The sequence below is a fragment of the Euprymna scolopes genome, chromosome 25 (assembly GCF_053919585.1).
Source record: "Euprymna scolopes isolate OS-2025 chromosome 25, ASM5391958v1, whole genome shotgun sequence".
Classification (NCBI taxonomy): domain Eukaryota; kingdom Metazoa; phylum Mollusca; class Cephalopoda; order Sepiida; family Sepiolidae; genus Euprymna; species Euprymna scolopes.
In genome coordinates, this window is record NC_136506.1 from 63351331 (window position 1) to 63372898 (window position 21568).

Genomic DNA, 21568 nt, shown 5'->3' on the forward strand with positions numbered 1-21568 from the left:
AAAGATGACGAAAGAATTTGAGAGAAAATCTTTTACTCAAAAGAATTTTTGGGGGTTTTTGTTTTATTTGGGGAGGAGGGGGACATGAATTTGTATCACATTGGAAAAAACTTATTAGTAAAAAAAAAAAGTTGGGGCACAATTAAAGCCCCTTTCTAAATTTTAACAACTTACAGGACTTGTGCATTGCACAACAGATGGCCTAAAACGAGACAGGACACTAGTCTGTCAGCAATTATTAATCTCTGATTCAAAACCTAACTCAAGGTCGTGTCAACGTCTTCCAAAAGGTAACAGTAAGTAGCTGGAAAAAGCTGATGCGAACACTATGATTAAAAAACAATATTTTTCAGTGTGCAAAAAGTGTTTTTAGGGTTTTTATTTGTGCACTTCCGTGCAAATTTGTCCATAATAGTGTTTCTTTCAGAGACTTTTGCACTTTTTGTATGCCTTATTTTTGGCTATAAAACCTTCTTTCCTGACAGAAAAAGATTACTCGTCTAAGAGACTTTATGTTTTCTCATGCTGTAGTTCATCTTCGCTTTGAAAGCAAAACTGGAACTTGTCCTCTGCTGACAGCTGATTGGCCAATCACGTCAGCTTTTTCCAACTGCTTACCATAAAAACTGTTGGAAGATGCTGACACAATGTTTAGTCTGGTTCTGTATCAGTACCTCCAACAAGAGTAATCCTCACTCACAGGCTCAACATTGTTCAATTTGAGCAATCTGAGAGCAAATCTGTCATTGTAAAACATAAAAAAAAAAATGAAACAAAAGTTCTAATTTAAAAGAAAACCTGTTCAGTTTTGGTGCTATACAGTCTTTCTATAAAGATGATTTATAAAAGTCACACGATTATACAAAGTGGAAAAACTCCAAAATAATATTTGCAACCAGGAAGTCTTTCTGTCATAATTTTAAAATAAAATAGCATCATCAAAACAGAAGAGCAGAACTAATGGGAATAAAAACATGTTTTGTCAAAGTAATCTGATGAGTTCTACAATTGAAATACAAATGCATTTATGTAATCGTTACATGTGTAGTTTAGTAATTTATTGAATACTACTGAAATTGATATTGAATCCATCCAATCCAACAAAATATTTAAATATATTATTTAGAATTTTAATTTTTATATTATATATATATACATACATATATACAGATATATATATACAAGGTGTCTCAATAAAATATCTACACTCTTTAAATTATCTCAACTTGCTACATGCCACGATCTCAAGAGATGTTTGGGAATAAAGAATGGCACTTCCAGCAGGATGGAGCACTTCCCCACTATCATCATGACGTAAGAACGTATCTTGATAGTCACCTGCAAAACAAATAGTTAGGATGAAGAGGAAGTATCGAGTACTGTCCACATTCACCAAATTTGAGCCTCCCTGGATTTTTCTCTCTTTTGGGTGCGATGTGGGGGGGGCATGTTAAACACAGGGTTCACACCACAAAATGAGCTACAATGAATGAGTTGAAAGCAACCATTGAAAGAAGATGTGTCAATATACCAATTGGACTGATTAGGAACGTTTTTGATTCAATCAGTGAGCGTTGTCAGCTGTTCATGGACCACAATGGCTAATAATTTGAACACTTTCGATAGCTCGTTTCTATATTTGTTCACAATATTTTGATGTATAAAACTTTTCTTTCTTATAATACATGTTGGTTTTATGGTCATTTAAAGAATGTATAAATTTTATTGGGACACCCTGTGTGTGTGTGTGTGTGTATATATATATATATATATATATATATACACACACACACACAATAGCAGGAGACCCGACGTTGCCCAGGATTGAATGATGATCTACGTATGAATATTTTACACTTCCATATTTTTATTGTCATCAAAATCAGTGAAATTTCCCATTTTTCAATCAAATCGATTGATTGTTTGCTCTAGTTGGGGACATATCATAGTGCATCAGGAGGAAGTTTCCCTGCACTGACTTATTTCACAATACATTGTAGTCTGCATTGCACTGTAGAGAACCTAGTGTGGATTTTATAAAATTATTTTTATATATGATAGCTTGAATTAAAGTTTAAAATGCAAAAGTCAAGTATCATGGTTCCATTGTGCTCTAAACAGAAACATTAATCTCGAACATGCCCTGTCAAATCAAAGAACCTACTGTTGATTTTATATGTTGAGTCTTTCTGCTTTAATGTTAATAAAACTTCTCAAATGAACTTGTAATGTTAGGCTGTATAAGGTGTTAACTTTGGTCAAAATTGAACTATTCCTTCTTTCAGTGGATATTTTTGATTATTAATACTTATGGAAAGCATTCCAATACAAAACCTATCTAAGACCACTGCCAGATACATAAAGTACATTTGTGTGAACTTTCATAAAAATTGGTCCAGCTGTTTTGGAATCCATAAGGAACTCTCTCTCTCTCTCTCTCTCTCTCTCTCTCTCTCTCTCTCTCTCTCTCTCTCTCTCTCTCACACACACACAAAGTTCCTTTTTTAGGATGGATAGATAAATAGATATTGGGTGTTTAGATTTGCATGGTTAGGTTTCCTTCCTCTTATCTATTTGCCTGTCTAGTACCAAGCTTTTTTATGCATTTTTATTCTTATATAATTCATATGCTAATTAACATATCACAGAATAGATCTTAAAACAATATTATTTTTTTTTTTTATTATTATTATTAATATACTAGCAGTTTTGCCCGGCTTTGCTCAGGCCCTATGTACTGTTCATAACTTTATGTATATATTAAAAAGTGTGAATATGTACGGTAATGCCTTTCTATATAATAGGCTTCCTTAACTACCATAGAGAAAAGTTGGTAGAGACCACAGACGTTAATTTTTTTTAAACTTTGACTCCAATTTTGACCCCTAAACATTGTTTTTGGCTCAAATTGAATTAAAATGTTTGGCCCATGTCCAAGTAACCTACATCCAAAATTTCAAGTGTTTAGACCCAAAATTGGCGGAGGAGTTTGGTAGAATCTACAAAGGTAAAATCTTTCAACTTTGATCTCTTGCCAGGCAAATTTTCGCCCCAAAACTCATTAAAAAAGCTTGCTGCATGTCTGAATACCCTTTATGTAAAATTTCAAATGTTTAGACCTGAAATTAGCTTAATAATTTGCTAGAGACCTCAAAGGTCAAATCTTTTGAACTTTGACCCCTTGGAAGCCAAATTTCAGGAATAAAACAATTAAAAAGCTTGCCCTATGTCTGAATACACTTTATGCAAAATTTCAAATGTTTAGATCAAAAATTGGTTGAGTAAATGTGTTGGCCACAGAGGTCAATTTTTTTAAAACTTTGACCCCAATTATGACCCCTTAACATTTATTGTTTTGGACTTAAATCAAAATATAAAGTTAGATCCATGTTCAAGTAACCTATATCTAAAATTTCAAGTGTTTAGACCCAAAATTGGCGGAGAAGTTTGGTAGAGTTCTCAAAGGTCAAATCGTTGAACTTTGACCTCTTGACAGCCAAATTTCTGGCCGAAAACCAGTTAAAAAGATTTTCCCAAATCTCGGTACTCCTTATGTCAAATCGTGAGTCTGTAGACCGAAAATTGACGGAGTTATTTGGTAGGGAAGTGTACACAGACAAACAGACAACCAGACACTTTCACTTTTATAGATATATAGATCTACTTATACTAGCGGGACCTGTGGAAATTCCACAGGGGAGTGATCCATATGTAATATATTGGTACTCTGTAGATATTCAGCATAAATGGAGATGCTCTGATATTATTGTACCTTTTTACAATGCCTCCCCATGGGACAGTTTGACACCAGGGTCATTTTTTAACATGGAGAAAAGGTACAAAAATAAAAGAATTGTCTCAGTCGTGAAGGACTGTTCCTTCACCAAAAGAGAACAAGAAATGCAAATGCAGCATCTGAAGAGCAGATACTACACTTTGATTTTGACCAAAAGGCCAAAATGTAGCTCTGATATTATTGTAGCTCTTTTGTTAAAACTGCAAAAGTATTTATCTAAGTTAGCAGGGACACCAGGCGTAGCCCGGTCATGAAGTATGCTTAAATATGATATTTTAATTCTTGCAGATTTCATGTATATTATTATAGAGTTAATGTTCTATTGATTTTTATCTATATATATATAAAAGCGAAAATGTATGTATGTATGCTTTTCCTTAATGTCCACAAAAGGCTTCTTTCAGAGAAGCGTTTGCTCGGTTCACAACTTCTTAAAACTTTTTATATCATCTATAAATTGTAATATCTCAGAGTTACCCACGGAGCTCGCCTGTCTATTTAATTTTATTGACTTTCAAACGTTAATTATTCCACATTTCCCGCATCGGCACGCGTTACATTCGGTTTTCGGTATAAAAAAAAGCGAAACTCGACTCTAATAACAGGCCGAAAGCCAGTTGTCTCAAGAGAGCTAAGTAACGTTTGTTCAATGTCGACTTCGTCATATCAGACTGTAGCTTTCATTTCGCTCCTCCTAATAAACAGAGAGCGGATTTTTAAAAACAAACAAACCGATTTATTCAACTCGCTCAAAACTGTCCCGCACAAAATAACTGCTGAATACCTATCGCTGTCACGTCAATCAAAAACACGCACCTGTTTTTTTTAAAACACTTTACTATTTTCCAACTGCGCGTCGTGAAGGCTTCGTTTTTTTTTTTCACATTTTCGGGTTTTTTTCACATACTCCGAAAAACACCCAGGCAACGCCGGGTACCCCTCGCTAGTATATTATAAAGTTGCGATTTCAAAAATAAAAAATATATCCATATAACTTGGTACATCAGCTTGAATCGAAGCCAAATCCCAAACTTATATATATATATATATATATATATATATATATATATATATATATAGCTTTAGTTCCTTCAGTTATAACCGAAACCAAAACTTATGAAGAATTCTTGATAAAATTATTTATGAAAAAAGTGAATTACTAAGGTGCCATCAGCTAAAATCAAAATTGAAACCAAGGCTTATGAAGAATTCTTGATAAAATTATTCTTAAAAAAATAGATTATTGGAGTGCCATTAGCTATAATCAAAACCAAAACCAAAACTTATGAAGAATTGTTAGTAAAATTATTTATTACAAGAAATGGTAGTAGATAACGACCCGGATGTAAGCGTGACACAGAAAATAACACAAATGCTATCGTATTAATATATAGATGAATCATTATTGTATACTTTTTATTCATATACTAGTAGTTCAGCCCGGCTTTGCTCGGGCCCTATGTACTGTTCATAACTTTATATATATATATTTATATACATATATTAAAAAGTTAAACTCATGTCCAGGTAACTTGCATCTAAAATTTCAAGTGTTTAGAGCCAAAATTGGTGGAGGAGTTTGCAAAGATCAACTCTTTCAACTTTGACCTCTTGGCAGCCAAATTTTTGCCCAAAAACTGATTAAAAAGCTTGCTCCATGCAGCACTTTATGTAAAATTTAAAATGCAGAGATCAAATTTTTTAAACTTTGACCCCAATTTTGACTCTTTATTATTTATTGTTTTGGACTCAGATCAATTAAAAAGTTTGATCCATGTCCAAGTAACCTACATCTAAAGTTTCAAGTGTTTAGATCCAAAATTGGCAGGAGAGTTTGGTAGAGTTTACAAAGGTCAAATCATTGAACTTTGACCCCTTGACAGCCAAATTAAAAAGATTTTCTCAAATCTTAACACCCATTATGTCAAATCTCGAGTGTAGACTAAAAATTGGCAGAGTACTTTGGTAGGGAAGTGTACACGCGCGCACACACACACACACAATTTCACTTTTATAGATATATAGATTAGTATAAATAGTAACTGGATTTTGTCTACATTTTTGTATTGAGGAAGTAGTATATTCCACGGGTGAGTTATGTATTTAACAGCTGTCCTGTTTTTAAATATCCAAAACAGCTATATGGTAAGCAGCTGATGATCCCTGTTTTCTATTTAAAAATTTAAGTATTTTTTCCACTGTTATATAGTTGAATTCTCTTGTGTAATTGTGAATTTTCTAGCAGAAAGTCGGCTTATGAAAGTGCTAAGTCTGCAATATGTTTTAGTTGTTTTTTTCCAGAAATTTAAACTGCATTTTTTATTTTTTTTATTTGAGTATCTTTTTTTTAAAATACTCAAAACTTTCTATAAACTATATATATATATATATATATATATTGTTGATAGCATTGCAGCAGTGCTTATATGATTGTAAGTTACAAGTGGATAGAGTAAATTCAGAGCACTTCTGTCATTACTAACTAGCAGAGCGTTTCCATTGTCACCAGAGATGTGTACAAAGTGTGATTATGTATGAAAGTGAAATCTGAACAGTTAGGGTTGAGGATATGTGTTGCATGAAGGGGTATGATATGAAAATGCAATAATAGATGTGTAATGTGAATCTTAAAGACAGGCTTAAATTTGCTGATCTCAGACGAAAATTAAATCTGGACAGACATAAGATGGGTGCAGAAAAGTAATCTTTGATGGTATGACCACATTAAGAGATGAGAGCTTTTGAGTTAAAGGAGAAAATCTAATTTACAGAGAAAAAGCCAAGATAAACATGGTGGGGAGGTGATAAAATGAACTTGAGAGATAGACCTGGCCAGAGATAGTTTACTTTGGAAATCAATTCCTTAAATCTATCCAACACACATTAGCATGTTATATTGCCCCCTCCTTCTTGATAACACATACAACCAGTCTTTATTTTTTTATTTTCCATTTTTCTTTTCTTCATCATCTTCACAGTGATGCTGTTGTTGCCCAGGTGCTCGATGAACTCGGACTACAAATGGCAGATGAACTTTCAGGTAAGTTGATTGCTTATTTCTTTTATTTACAATTTCTATTTAGTTTAGCCTGGGTTAAGGCCATTACAATGGAGCCCTAATCTACATTAAACTTTCTGAATTCATTTGTTTATCTTAATTTTACTTATATTTCGTATCAATTACTCAATCGTTCAAGCAGTTGTATTTTGGTATATTTAAGATGAGGATAAATAATTTGAATTATTTGTTATTATTTTATTATTTTCATAACGGTTTGGAAAGACAGTCATAACATGTCAAAAGACACAAGATGAATTGAATTTTCTTAGTGAATTTCATAATAGTAAAAAATTTTAAAATCTAATTAAAATAAAATTTGAAATCTGTAAATGAAAAAAAATATGGAAAGTTTAAAGAGAGGAAAATAATGTGACAAATTTACTTTGAATAATTATGTAATTGCAATTTATTTTGAATGACGTGTTTACTTCTTGTAAGATTTTGTTCAGTTTTCATACCCATTGAGAACATAAGCCTAAAGAAGTTTTGCTATCTTACAACTTTGACTGAAATATGACTGCAAATGTGTAACCAAAAAATGTTTGGATGAAGAATGTTTTATGCTTTATATTTATGTGTGTGTGATAAAATCATGGATGAGGTTAAACATAACTAATGAAATTTTATTCAGTTTACAACAGTTTAGTACATGGATATGTGTGTGTGTGTGTGTGTATATATATATATATATATATTTAGTGGAGATGGTAATTAATAAAAACTGAAGAAAGTGCTCAATACTGTTGTAGAGCAAATATGCGTTTTATTTTTTATTACCGTATCTTTGTTACATTATTGTTTCGGCTACACGGCCGTTTTTTTGGACGTCTGTAGCGTCCTCAGACTTTTACAGCAATGTTCGCTATTTTGGGGTGGAAGAGTGAATGAGTGAATTCACTCTTCCACTCTTTCATCCCAAAATAGCAAACATTTCTGTAAAAGTCTGAGGACGCTACAGACGGCCAAAAAAACGGCCGTGTAGCCGAAACAATAATGTAACTTAACAGAAAGATACGGTAATAAAAAAAAATAAAACGTATATTCGCTCTACAACAGTATTGAGCACTTTCTTCAGTTTTTATTAATTACCATCTCCACTAAATATATATATATATATATATATATAGACTAAAGAGCTCATATTGAAGGGAGATAATCTTTAAAAAGGGAGATAATTTATGAATGTCTTTTTACACACTCTATAGTAAAAAAAGTTGCAATATCATCTTGAAGTTTACTCAATGAAACATAAACCTTTTTTTGTTGAGTTTTTAACTAGTAAAGCTGGTGTTACCTATCCCTGATCGGGCCGATCATAGTGTTACCTATCACTATGATCGGGGGCGATCATAGTGAGCTGAGAAAGCGCAGAAGGGATGACTTCAGCAACTCACAGAAGCTTTATTTTTACATTTCATTAAAAGATTGCCAGATAAAGATGAAACACATTTTTAGCTGCTTTATTATTTTTTTTTTTAAAGATGAGGCTTTTTATGATTAAATCTATTTTTTCTTTTGTTTTAATTTCACTTTCTTTTTCGTTACAATTACTCAGGAATAGTTAGCAAGATGAAGAGTTCACATCTGATAATTTAAAAAACAAAAACAGCCATGATATTTTTGAATCAGTGACATTGTGACATTTCAAAATTAAAAACTGTTTTGAATTCAAATTTAAAAGCAAAAGTCAAGTATTGTGGTTCATCTATGCTTCTAAACTTAATCAAAACATTAATCATGACTAAAAACTGTGTATGAGATTCCGTGTAAATATGGAAAAATATACAAAGGTTAGACATGTCACCAATTAGAAGCAAGGTTTAAAGAACATCAGAAAGCTGTAATATGTGAAGATAGTAAAAAGTCAGGTATGGCTGAGCACATAAGGAGGGAAAAGGGAGACCTTATGGGATGAAGTAAAATTATAGATATTAAACAAAGGTGAAAAGTAAGATAACTCAAAGAAGCAGTGCATGTATTGGACGACAATGACCTACTAAGCAGACCTAGTAAAGAATTTAATACAATATTGGAACCATTTATTATAAATTTAAAAAAAACAAAGTGTGTGTGTGGCTGTGTATATATGTGTGTGTGTGTGTATATATATATATATATATATATATATATATATATATATATAGTAATCTGTAGTGATTTATAATGATAAGTATAAAATTGTATATCTAAAAATAAGAATAGACTTATGGTCCCAAAAATTCAGTTGTAAGTGCCACTCTTCTGGAGGTTGAAGGTTTAATTCTTAGTACAGGTAATACACAAAATGCAATTGGTTGTTGGTATGGTTGACAGACTGGAAGTATGCTACTCCCATAGATTAAATAAAGGCTTCCATTCAAAATTCCCGAGTTCAGTAGAAAGATTCCCTAAGTTCGACATTATACACCTTAAGAAGGTCAAAGGTTACACTGACCAAAATGTTGTGAAAATAACAAGGATGGGAACAGTAGTTCAAATAGAAATTAATTTTTTGATGTGTCTCTGTTCTATCAAAGAATTGAAATGAATTCTAATTGATTTGTGTTAAAAATATTGGAATTTCTATAGCTATTTTATCGATTTGGCTCATCAACTTTTGTTAAGTGTTTAAAAAGTTTTGTAAAATTATTTGGGTGATGGCAAATGGGATTTGTCCATAATGATCGCATGGCATAATGGCAAACTTGTTGTTTAACAAGTGACAGTCTCCTGGAAACTGAAGGTTTAATTCTTACCCTAAGCAATAATAACTAAGAAAAACAGATTAACATTTCTACATAGTTGATCTACTTTTGTATAAATTGTTAAGTTCTACTAGGTTTCCAAATTCCAAAAGATCCAATTGCTGAAAATCGAATGGCATCAACCTAAATGTTGTGACTAAGATGTCTTTTGAAAAATTTGGTATTTTTAAATTTTCTTTTGTTGTTATTGTCCAGGCTTACCAAATGCTGCTGGAACTTTGGGTGCTGGTGCTGGGAAACAAGCGCAACCAACGGCTGCTGCCGCCGCTATGAGTGATGCAGATGCCGATCTTGAAGCAAGATTAGAAAACTTGAGGAGACAGTAAAAACAAAAAAAATAAATAATAAAAACACAAAAAAAACGGGAAGGCAAAAAAAAAAAAAGAAATGCTTTTTACAGCTGATTAGTCAACAACTTTATTTCCACGTGCAACATAAATATTTATACATATAAACATTCAACACAAATATTTATACATATAAACATTCAACACAAATATTTATACACATAAACATTCAACACAAATATTTATACATATAAACATTCAACACAAATATTCATACATATAAACATTCAACACAAATATTTATACATATAAACATTCAACACAAATATTTATACATATAAACATTCAACACAAATATTTATACATATAAACATTCAACACAAATATTTATACATATAAACATTCAACACAAATATTTATACATATAAACATTCAACACAAATATTTATACATATAAACATTCAACACAAATATTTATACACATAAACACAAATATTTACACATAAATTTACTGCATAAATAAAGATGTTACGTGTGCACAACGCTGCGCAGGTTAAAACGTTTAAAATATGATGCGCATCTTTGGATTTTTGTGACTGCTTGGTCACGCAATGCAATTTATTAAAAATTTTATTAACAAAAAAAACATAATCTATGTAAAAAAAAAAAAAAAAAAATTTAATTTGATTACAAAGAAAAGCAAAAATGATATATCATGAGCATAGCTGCAGAATCCAATTTCCATTGTTACTGGTAGTTTTATGCCATAGCGATCATCAAAACGTTTGAATAAATGTTATTTAGGCTTTGCCCTAAATAATTTGTGTTCTTCAAACATATAGGGGCGGGGGGGGGGTAGACTGCCAGTTGCAATAAAAATTTGATTTTGTTTCCTTTTTGTATGTTGATTAGATTTATCTATCTGCAATACTGATCCCTCTCCTCATAATTAAGGAAAAGACCATGTATACACATGTATACAATTTTAATTCTTTAAAATCATGCAGAAATAGGATTGAAAGCTCCATAGCAATTAAAATATTAGAGTTCAAAATATACGTTTTGTCAGAGGTTTTTAGTTTAAAACATTTTATTAATCTCAATTTGACCATATTAAATCATAGTTTTCTGATTACTGTAAAAAAAAAAAAAACAAGATATGTTCAATCGGTCTCATCCATGGGATTATTATATTTGAAAAATTTTTTATGGTAAGCAGGAAATTATATGATTTATTGCAATCAAACATATAAAATGTTTTAAAACTAAAAATTCTGAATATATTATTGTGTGTGTACATATACATACAGCATACACAAGTAGTTTAAAAGGGACTCACAATGAGTGTCCATAGAGATGTGAAATCTGGTATGCATTTATTTCAACTGCAATGTTTCGCTTCAGCTAAACTGACTTGTTATTTGTTCAAAGAAGATTTCAAACATAATATCATTTCTTTATGAAATTAAAGTTATTATCAAATTCAGCTCCAGATTTTTCCATCATAAAGCTGGATCAAAGTTACAATCATGTCAGCATGAATGTCATTGGGGACTAAAAACCCTTTTCTGTAAGTTCTTAATGATTCCATGGGGCCAAATGTTGTCCATGTTTAAGAGAAGTCTTGACTGATGATGTTGAATACTTCTTTAAACAGTGCAATGACAGTTTCATGGGAATAAAGAATTGAAGTTGTTCAAAAAAAGAATTGAACTGAATGCATGCAAGATTTCATGGTTCTAGCACCACTATTTCATTGTCAGCTTATCGACTGGTCAGACAATCTGTGTATGTAAGCATATATATATATATATATATATATATATATAATAGACATATGATAAATAGACAATTTTTTTATGTGCAAAACAGGTTTCGTATTATTCAGTACATTATCACAGGTGTAAATTATTGGTGCTGGTTAAGATGGTCGACAAATTATTGTTTTAAATATGTCATTTTAAGCAAAAACAATATTACTTAATTGTCATGTCGAAAATAGTAATATATCCAAAAATTCATCAAGTAGAACAACTGCTATTATGTTTTTAGTAAAATAAAGTTTATAAACAATAAATGTTGCAGCCATGAACAAGTAATTTTAAATATTCGTTTCAGAGTGATGTCCCCTGCATGTAGACTCTTACTGCCTACTTTATAATGTCTAAGAAAAATGCAATTTTACCCAATTTTCCATAAAAATTACTTTTAACTATACATAACTTTCTACTCAAAGAATTTTTGTCATTTTTTAATATATTACTATTTTCAGCATAACAATTAAGTACGTGATATTATTGCTTAGCGACATTTGTTTTAAATTCATCTGTCAACTGTATATTAGCAGGCACCAAATTATCTTTTCTTTTTTATACGATTAAGCAATATAAATAATACAAAAATAGAAATAATATAAAAATATAAATTATACAAAAATAGAAATAATACAAAAATAGAAATAATATAAAAATAGAAATAATATAAAAATAGAAATAAAATTTCGGATTCATTCGACTAGAAATCAATTTCTAAATGCAAAGATAAATCTCAATATTTAAATTTTAAATACTCAATAGTTATTAAAAGAATATTAAATTCAAGCTTCATACTATAATTTTATAACAGTTTTAGAACAAAATAAATTTTACTCATGCTTCTAGAATAATCCAAGCTGTTATAATCAACTTTTTTACCAGAAAGATGAAGAGACGAAAATTTGGGAAGATGGTGAGAAAGTTATTTTGTTTGAAAATTGTCCTTAAATCATAGAATGGTATTTAATTTGATATGACACTAATAAACAAATGTCTACATTGAGTCATCATATTATTAATATAAAAGTCTGCTTTAAATATCAAGATAATCTCTATCTGTAATTAATTCGTTTTCATCTTGCAGCTAAATATTTTTTTCATATAATCATTTGCATGAGAGAGATGAAAAGGAAAAAAATAAACAACAAAAATCCGTGACCGAAACCAGATAAATTCTTCCAACCACCCCCTCCCCATCCCTCCCCTTTCAAATTATTTTACAATTTGATGTTTCACGGATATTTTTTATGTAAATATATGGCATAGGGGAAAGAAAAATTGCCCCCTTCCTGCAACCTCTCTCTCCATCTCCTTTCGGTATGTGCCTCCCCTGAATCGGTCAATGCAAGTGTGCATCTGCTGTGTGTGAAAGTCGACTGTGATCGATGAAAAGTTTCTAATAAAACTCCTAAAATGTTTCTCTTTGGCTATAAAAAAAAAAAAAAGATTTCTGAAGATTTGTTTGTTTTTATTTACATTTTTTATATTCAATTATTTTTCTTTAATTTTAAATCATGTGATGCTTGCTTGTAAAAAAAACAAAAAAAAAACTTTGACTTTTAATTGTTTGTGATCAGTATTTGTGTAACCCCTCCAGTGCAGTTCAGCTCAGGTGCATAGGCTCGTGATTGAAATGCACCCGTAGCCGATACCTGTGGCGTTACCCGTGGTTTCGTCTAGTGGTCGAATTCGTCTTCGCCGTCGTCGGTCGCTCTCTGGTTCCGCTTTCAAATCAGCTTCCAACCGTCAACTGGGCTATCGGAGAAATATTTTGCATTCACAACGGCGTTCCAATCAAAGAAAAGAAAGTCAAAACTTAATTGGTTTTTCTTAACATAGAATTGATTATTGTCTTTGACTTTACAAATAATAGTTACACACTGGCCTAGTCATGCAACTTAGGGGGCTGGCAGTTTTGTTTCTTTTACCAAGTTCTCCGTTCTTCATCTACCGTCAGTCCACGGAAAGGGATCAGCAAAAAAAGACCCCAATTAGCCAAGTGTCTTATTTTTATCAAATCAGTAATTCCTCCTTCCACCTTTTTGGAATTATTCTTTCTTTCCTTTCCTCTCCCTCTCTTCTTTTATCCTATTAATTTGTACTCCCTTTCCTTTTTTGAATTTCCTCCCTCTCTCTGTTTCCCTGATTTCTACTCCTCCTTTCGGCTTTATCTATCCCCATTTTTAACCCTCATTGCACTGAGATGTTCCTTATCGTGTAATTAGGAGCTATTAGTCACCTCCAGGTCGACTAATGCCTGGCAGCGACCCCTCACCCCCGATTCCCACTCCAAGCTGTCAGCTTAAGAATCTCTGGATTTCTTCATATCACTCAACAGAGGGCTCAAAAACAACCTTTTCATTGTTAACGGATATACAATAGCAATAAGATAAGAACAATTATTTGTTTTTTTTTTCTCTTTGACAAAATCCCATAGACATTTCTGTTTAAAAGACATCAAACCATCATCATCATCATCATTAGAATTCAGCCGTGCAAATTCCTCTGAATTTGTGTCGACTAGCAAGGTCACTCGGCATCGCTCGGTCCGCATCATGTTACATTTGTGGTTAGAATTGATTTCTTGTTTTATACACCCAAATTGTCAGAAACAAAAGAACCAACACATGAAAGTCTTCATTGTTTTTACTTATGAAATTCTTTTGCATATCTTTACCAATTTCATAAATGGACGTGTTCAGTTTAATTTCAGGCAAATAAGGTATGAAGGAAGCATCCGTCATTTTGCTTTTTCATGTCGTCTGCTCATATACCTTCACTTCTTTTTATCATAAGCTTATTATGTTCATCATCAAGCCTTGTTATTCGATTCTGGGTAGACGCTGCAAGCCAAGGTTCTTGAACCATTTCCATGTATGGCAACTCCTTTTTTTGGGTTTGGTATATTTCAGTATGGCTGATTCGGTGTCATATTAGCGCATCATCGTTTTAGTCAAAGTTTTTTATTATGTTTTTAAAATCAATTATTTTTTTTTTTTCTTTGAATAAAATTGAAATAAAAATTATTAAAAGAAAAAAAATTTAATTTGACTTAACTTGAAAGATCTTAAAAATAATCATATTTATTTAAAACACAACACAGACAACAACGGGATTATATTTTTATATTTTTTTTCTTAATTTTGAAAAATATTTTTTATTTTTTAAAGTTTTAATCCTTAAAAATTAAAAAAATATTTTTTAAAGTTTTAATCCTTAAAAATTTACTTAGAAAATAATTAACCAAAAAGAGTTTTTTAAAAACATGATTTTTCTTTAAAAAAAAGTGACATATAATTTCGTATTTTCATATTGTTTTTCTGAATTTAAAAAAAAAGTTAGTGACATATTTTCATATTGTTTTTCTGAATTTAAAAAAAAAGTTAGTGACATATTTTCATATTGTTTTTCTGAATTTAAAAAAAAAGTTAGTGACATTTTCATATTGTTTTTCTGAATTTAAAAAAAAAGTTATGGAATTTTTATAAAAATGTGACTGGCATGGTCGACACCGAATTGTCCCTGACAAAACAGTGATGCCAAAACGTCCCATTCCCCCTATTTCTGCTTGCTTCCAGCCCATAATATCACGTTTCTTAATCTCCTTCTCTTTCACTTTCTTTGTTGTTTTAAAATCAATCAAATCTTTCTTATATTATTTGAAAACCTATGAACAATTTCCTACATCTTTCACCCTCTCTCATTAGCTGCATTCTTTTTTGTCATTATTTATTGTTGCTAATTGTAATTGACAAACGATTTCCTAGAAGGACACGTGTTGATAAATGTTTGAATCTTCCTCATAGTGAAAGAGTTTGCGAAAATGCACATCTGCACTCACCTGCCATGATCGTCTTGCATATTGTTCCAGGCTAAGGTTTGTCAATCCAGTCAGCACTGCAATGAAGCATCCTCACACCAAGCAAAACCAGAAATTATGTTTATAAACGAATAAATATTTTATGTTTTTTTGAGTTTACAAATGGTATCCATTAGATGAATGAGACTTGCAGCATTGAATTGATCAAAAGACAAATGATCCTATTACTGCGTTGGCTGAGAGCGTCAAAGGAACCTAGTCTGGTTGAAAAGCTGCAGTAGCTACCTCATAGCTCTGTCCAACATCAACTGTTAAGCTCCTAATCTTTCTGCTCTTTTTCTTGGGATGCGGAGACCACGTAACTTTCTGTTTTGCTGAGATCTCTTCACGCATGTTTGGTTCTCGCCCTTTGTTGGTTAGCATTGTTTCTCTCACAAAGCCAATCCTAGTGAGACTCTTCCCTCAAATGAAGCATTTTTTGTTTCAAAATAAAGACAATATCTCTTGGGTGGTTTGACTGGCCAATAGATATTTTCAACTCACTGCATCCTCACCTCTTGCCAAACATCTATTGCTGCAATGTTCACCATTGACATGTTTATAAGTTGTCTTCCATGTCTCCGTTTCTTCAACGTTTCTTTTGACAATGTAACAGTTGTTTACATTCAGCCCAAGAACTCTGCTATTTCCTCTATGAATTTTAAAACCACAATGTTGGTCTTCTCTTGCATTTGTTGCTGAATCTATGATAGAACGGTTAGTTCATCAGCAAAATAATCCAACTGTCCACTTGATAACATTCTTCTAGATATTCTCACAAAACAATGGTTAACAGGAAAAGAAAAGGCAATAAGCATCCTTGTTTCACTCCAGTCTGTTTATCTCACCCTTTTACATACTTTTACAGGAGTTTCGAATCATGTTGATCAGCTTCTGCAGCTCTCCATAGTGTATAAAGTTTCCAGATGTCTGTCAACACTATCGAATGCCTGTTCATAAGAAGATTCATATGGAGATACCATGCATTAGCAAAAAAAAGAAAAAAAAGCTAATTTCAATTGAATCTTTTTTTAATCAGACATCATGATGCTGATGTTAGCATGATGCTGATGTTAGCATGATGCTGATGTTAGCATGATGCTGATGTTAGCATGATGCTGATGTTAGCATGATGCTGATGTTATCATGATGCTGATGTTAGCGAGATCAAAGTGATGATCAGTGGTTGTAATGCAAGATATTCCTCTCAAAAAGACAAAAATCTGCTTAGTTTGTGGAAAGGGAGTTGAGTTCAACACAAAATTTATGGTTTTTGCATACAAAAAGTGCAGTGAAGTTACTGGTGATGATAACTAGTTTATGTGCAAGAAGTGTAAGATAACCAAGATGGATTAGAATTTGGATGCAGAGAAAGCCTATTTGGTTGGCAATGCTGTTGAGTTTGTCCAGAAGTTTTTTGTTACCTTGATCACAGGATGGAGCAGGTGCTAGTGTGATTGCAAGAATTAGCAGTGGAAGAAATTCAAGGACCTTCAATCATTACTAACCAGCAGAGAATTACCACTATCAATCAAGGTAAGATTTTATCAAGAATGTGTATACAGTGTGATGATATACAAAAGTGAAACCAAGACAATGAGGGTTGAAGACGTGCGAGAAACATTAAATTTGCACAATATGGAAAGATATGTACAAAAAAGGAGACTTTGATGGTATGGCCACATTGAAAGAATGGATAGGAGTTCTGGGGTTAGTTGATGTAGAACAATTGTAGTAGCAGGGTCAGTTAATAGGGAAAGTCTAAGGAAAACTTGGTAGTTAATGATAAGGATGAATTTGAGTGTAAGAGAGGTTAGTTTGAAAGTTACTTTCTAAAAACCATCTAACACATGCCAGCACATAAAACTGACGTTAAATCTGATATGATGATGCACAACCAACTACTTTCATGGATACTTATGAATTCCTATTTCAGTCACGTAAATTATTTAGAGTTGAAAAAACACGCTTGTGCAGGAGTATTCACCACCAACAAAGACATTTGCTGTTAGTATCAGAAGCAGCAGTATTTCTTGTCAGCAAGAAAAGCAAAACCAACAACCAAACAAAAAGCAAGAAAAGCAAAACGTTCAAAACAGATGAATGATATTTAAAAAACATCCGCAAACAAAAATTTCACTACTTTTATTCAGCTATCTTGAACTGTCAAAATCGCCTATTTTACATAATCATAATTCTGGCCTCAAAATAAAAAAAATTCCAGGTGCACTCCCACATGCAGCCACTGTTTCCTTGCAGCAGGCACATGCTAGTCATGGCCACATATCCCTTGACCTCTCCACACTATCAGAGAGAAAAGATTTCATGGTTTAGAAGACATTTCCAGCAAGTTTATGAAGCAATCTTTTAAAGGCTTTTAATCTATTGCAAGCTAATGCACTAGAAAGTAAGCTCCCATCAATAGATTCACTAATTTTCTGCAGTCTTACAGTTAACACATTAGTACTTAAACTTGCTGAATGAAATCCATATTGCTTGTCACTAAATAGATTGCTTTTGATGAAGATATTGACCACTTTTTCATTTGTCACAGACTTAAACAATATACTCATGATGCAAAAATGTCGAAAGCTTGCAGGCAGTTTGAAAGATGGCTTTCAGAGCATCTCTTCTGTTGATAGTACTTGAAATAATAGTTCCTGTGTGCAGTGGCACACTCAGATGTGTACCATGATTGGTGGTTTGGTCTCTGTGGGATTAAAAATACACTTAGAATGAGAAATTATCACAAAATAGAGTAGAATTTTATAGCTAAAAGTTGAGTAACAGCTATGTGTCCTGTCATTGACATTACAGACACAGGAAGTCACATTCATAGCAGTCATCAGCATTGCTTGTCTTTGGCGAAGATCGAATCAAATGGAATATAAATATTTTATATTAGATCCTATTATAATAAAAGGGGTGCTCAATATTATAGAGCATTAATATAAGACAAATTGAAATGATGAAAAATTAAATTTACATTATTTTAGCAAAAGTTCAGACAATATAAAAAAATTCCTTATTTCAGGAAATTTCAAAAATTAAGCTTTTCTCTTCAGAGGAAATAACTAGCAAAATCAAAAATTACTAGTTTGCATAAATTTGAATTTCTATCTGTTAAACAAAAAAAATTTTTTTTTTTTTCAGAAAAGTTTCCAAATTTGGTAGAAAAAATAGTTTGAAAAATGATTTGAAAATAGTAGGAGGAAATTGAACAATGAAGCAAACAGAATCAAATGGCAAAATCTGTGGTTGATTGAATAAAACACAAGTCAAAATGTTCTTAGAAAGATCTTGTCAGCGATAAAACTTCCTTGATCAGTAAAATCAAATCTTTTTAAGTGGATTTTTCAACTTTTGATTTAAAATAAAATAATAAACAATAATAGAAAATGGTACTCATGCAGAGAGTGATCCATGCTGAAATAATAACGTTATTTTAAAAGCCATTCTTAACATGGGGAGGGGAGGGTGTTTTGTACCTATTCTGTACTTTAACCTTACAATTGAATAAAAAAACATAAAATTTTAATTAAATGTGGAAATACGATTTAAAAAATAGTGCGGATCACTCTGCATTAGCACCTAGAAAATAAAAAGAAAAGTAAAGACAAAGATATAGGAGATAAAAAAAAGAGAGAAATAAAGTTAAAATCAAATAAAGAAAAGAGAAGGGAAAGAATAGATTAAGAATTGAAGAAAAAGAGGAAAACAGAAATGAGGCTTGTGGTTGAGTGAAACAAGGAAATATATTTACAACTTTAAAGTTCACGCAATATAAAAATCTGTCCACAATTTTAGAACAATTTTTAGTTCACCATTGGATAAAAAATGCTCCCCTTCCTGTTATGTTGGTGCAAAAAAAAAAAAAAAAAAAAACTCAATACATTCAGAAATGACTTAATATTTGCTTACAAATTCTAGATAACATTTTTCTTCTGCTCAAAAAAGAAAATAAGTGATACGAATCTCTGCTAAAATGGAATGTGATCTGTGTAACTCCTTTTCTCCAAACTTTGGGAATATTCCAACTAAGAGACCAACATTCATGTTAGCAAGAAAGGAGAGAAAAACGTGTCAAGGGAGGTAATCAGTAAAAAAAAACTTTTATAGTTATTTCCCTGGAATCCGTGCGTTAATGTAAAAGCAATGGTGTCTACATCTCTATAGAAATCGCAGAAAAAATCGGTGTTGCCAGGGATTAGATGATGCTTTTTTTCCAGCCCATAATACAATATGAAAATTTTATTGTTAATTGTAAAGTTTATATACAACTAGCAGGACCCGTTAACCGGCGTTGCCCAGTGGAAGCATACCCTCCCTCCCCACCTCATAAAAAATTAAAGTACAGTTGTTGTTGTTGCCCAACCCCCAACCTCCTCATGTTAAGAACGGCTTTTGGAATAGATATCTTCAACCTCCTCATGTTAAGAATAGCTTTCGGAATGGGCACTCTCAACTTCCCCATGTTAAGAACAACTATTGGAATGGACACCCCATTTTGTGAGGAGGGGGCGGGATTGTCAAAATATTTGCCCAAAATTTAACCTTGATAATTGTTGTCAGATTACCCACCTGCAAATACTGTAAACCACCAAAAAAATTGAGGGTGGCAGTGTCGGTCAGATAGAATTAAATTTGTTCCTCACGCGTGCTAACAAATCTGGCGGCCACTGATTTTAAAGTGCATAATACAGGTCTTTATATCATGTATTTGCTAAATATAAATGAGATTTTCTTAATCAGCATAGTCAAAAAACTAAAAAGTTGTCATCTTAAAAAAATTGTGGAGGTGGAGCTAAGGTAAAAATTTACCTATATAAAAAAAGAAAAACGTAAGCAAAGGTAATGTATGTGCAGTGTCCATCATGAGCCTGGAAAAGAGAAGTAAACAAAATACTGCACAAAAATTATAATTGGTTTAAAATTTAACAAATCTCATAGGCAAAGTAATTTAGTTTAAAACATACCTGCATAAAATATTGGGGTGTCAACTTAATTTTAAGCGGTTAATCTATATATATAAAAGCGAAAATGTATGTATGTATGTATGTATGTATGTACGCTTTTCCTCGATGTCCACAAAAGGCTTCTTTAAACTTTTTATATCATCTATAAATTGTAATATCTCACACTTAACCACGGAGCTCGCCTGTCTATTTAATTTTATTGACTTTCAAATGTTAATTATTTGACATTTCCCGCATCGGCACGCGTTACATTCGGTTTTCGGTATAAACAAAAAGCAAAACTCGACTCTAATCACTGGCCGAAAGCCAGTGGTCTCTAGAGAGCTAAGTAACGTTTGGTCAATGTCGACTTCGTCATATCAGACGGTAGCTTTCATTTTGAGATGAGACGCTCCCCCTAATAAACAGGGAGCGGGTTTTTAAAAACAAACAAACCGATTTATAATAATAATTATTAAGAGAACACTGATTTCATAAAATTAAAATTAATTCCAACAAACAGTTTTTTGTACTACTTTTATGTCCCATTAAAATGATTCAAATCAATGCATATTTCAATTTGGAACAAAATTCATTGCGTGATTTTGATTCTAAAAAATATCTCAAATTCAAAAAATCTTAAATCGAAATTCAGAAAATCTTGCTTCATTAGTGTTTTCATGCAAATCTGAAATATTTTAATTTGCCAATGGGAGGTTGTACCCATATTAAAACCCCTTAAAAATCATCGAAAAAAAATAAACATTCCTCAAATTCCAGTTTAATTAATGGCTAATATCTATTGTTAAAATTGAAAGTATTTCAATTTTAACAAAATGGCTTCCATTCCTTTGTAGCCCATTAACTTAATGTAACCACATTATGACCTCTTACGCATAACACTGGTGTTTCAAAATTTATGATTGGTTAATTAGCTTCAAAATGAATCCTGTACATACAAATAAAGGAACATATACAAATATAGAGACATATTCTTGTCAAATAAAAAAACTAAAAATATAACAAAAAATAATCAAGCCGAGATGAAATAG

At 31.9% G+C, this 21568-nt stretch overlaps 1 protein-coding gene across 1 annotated transcript in view; it reads left to right on the forward strand.

Moving 5' to 3' along the window:
* The window catches only part of LOC145247402 (charged multivesicular body protein 2a-like), a 91465-nt gene extending 81007 nt beyond the window's left edge, over window positions 1–10458 (forward strand). The window contains exons 5-6 of the mRNA XM_080109104.1: window positions 6775–6836; window positions 9797–10458. Coding sequence (XP_079965230.1) covers window positions 6775–6836; window positions 9797–9927 — 193 coding nt within the window. The 3' untranslated portion in view covers window positions 9928–10458. The remainder of the gene's footprint in view (window positions 1–6774; window positions 6837–9796) is intronic.
* The last annotated feature ends 11110 nt before the right edge of the window (window positions 10459–21568 follow it).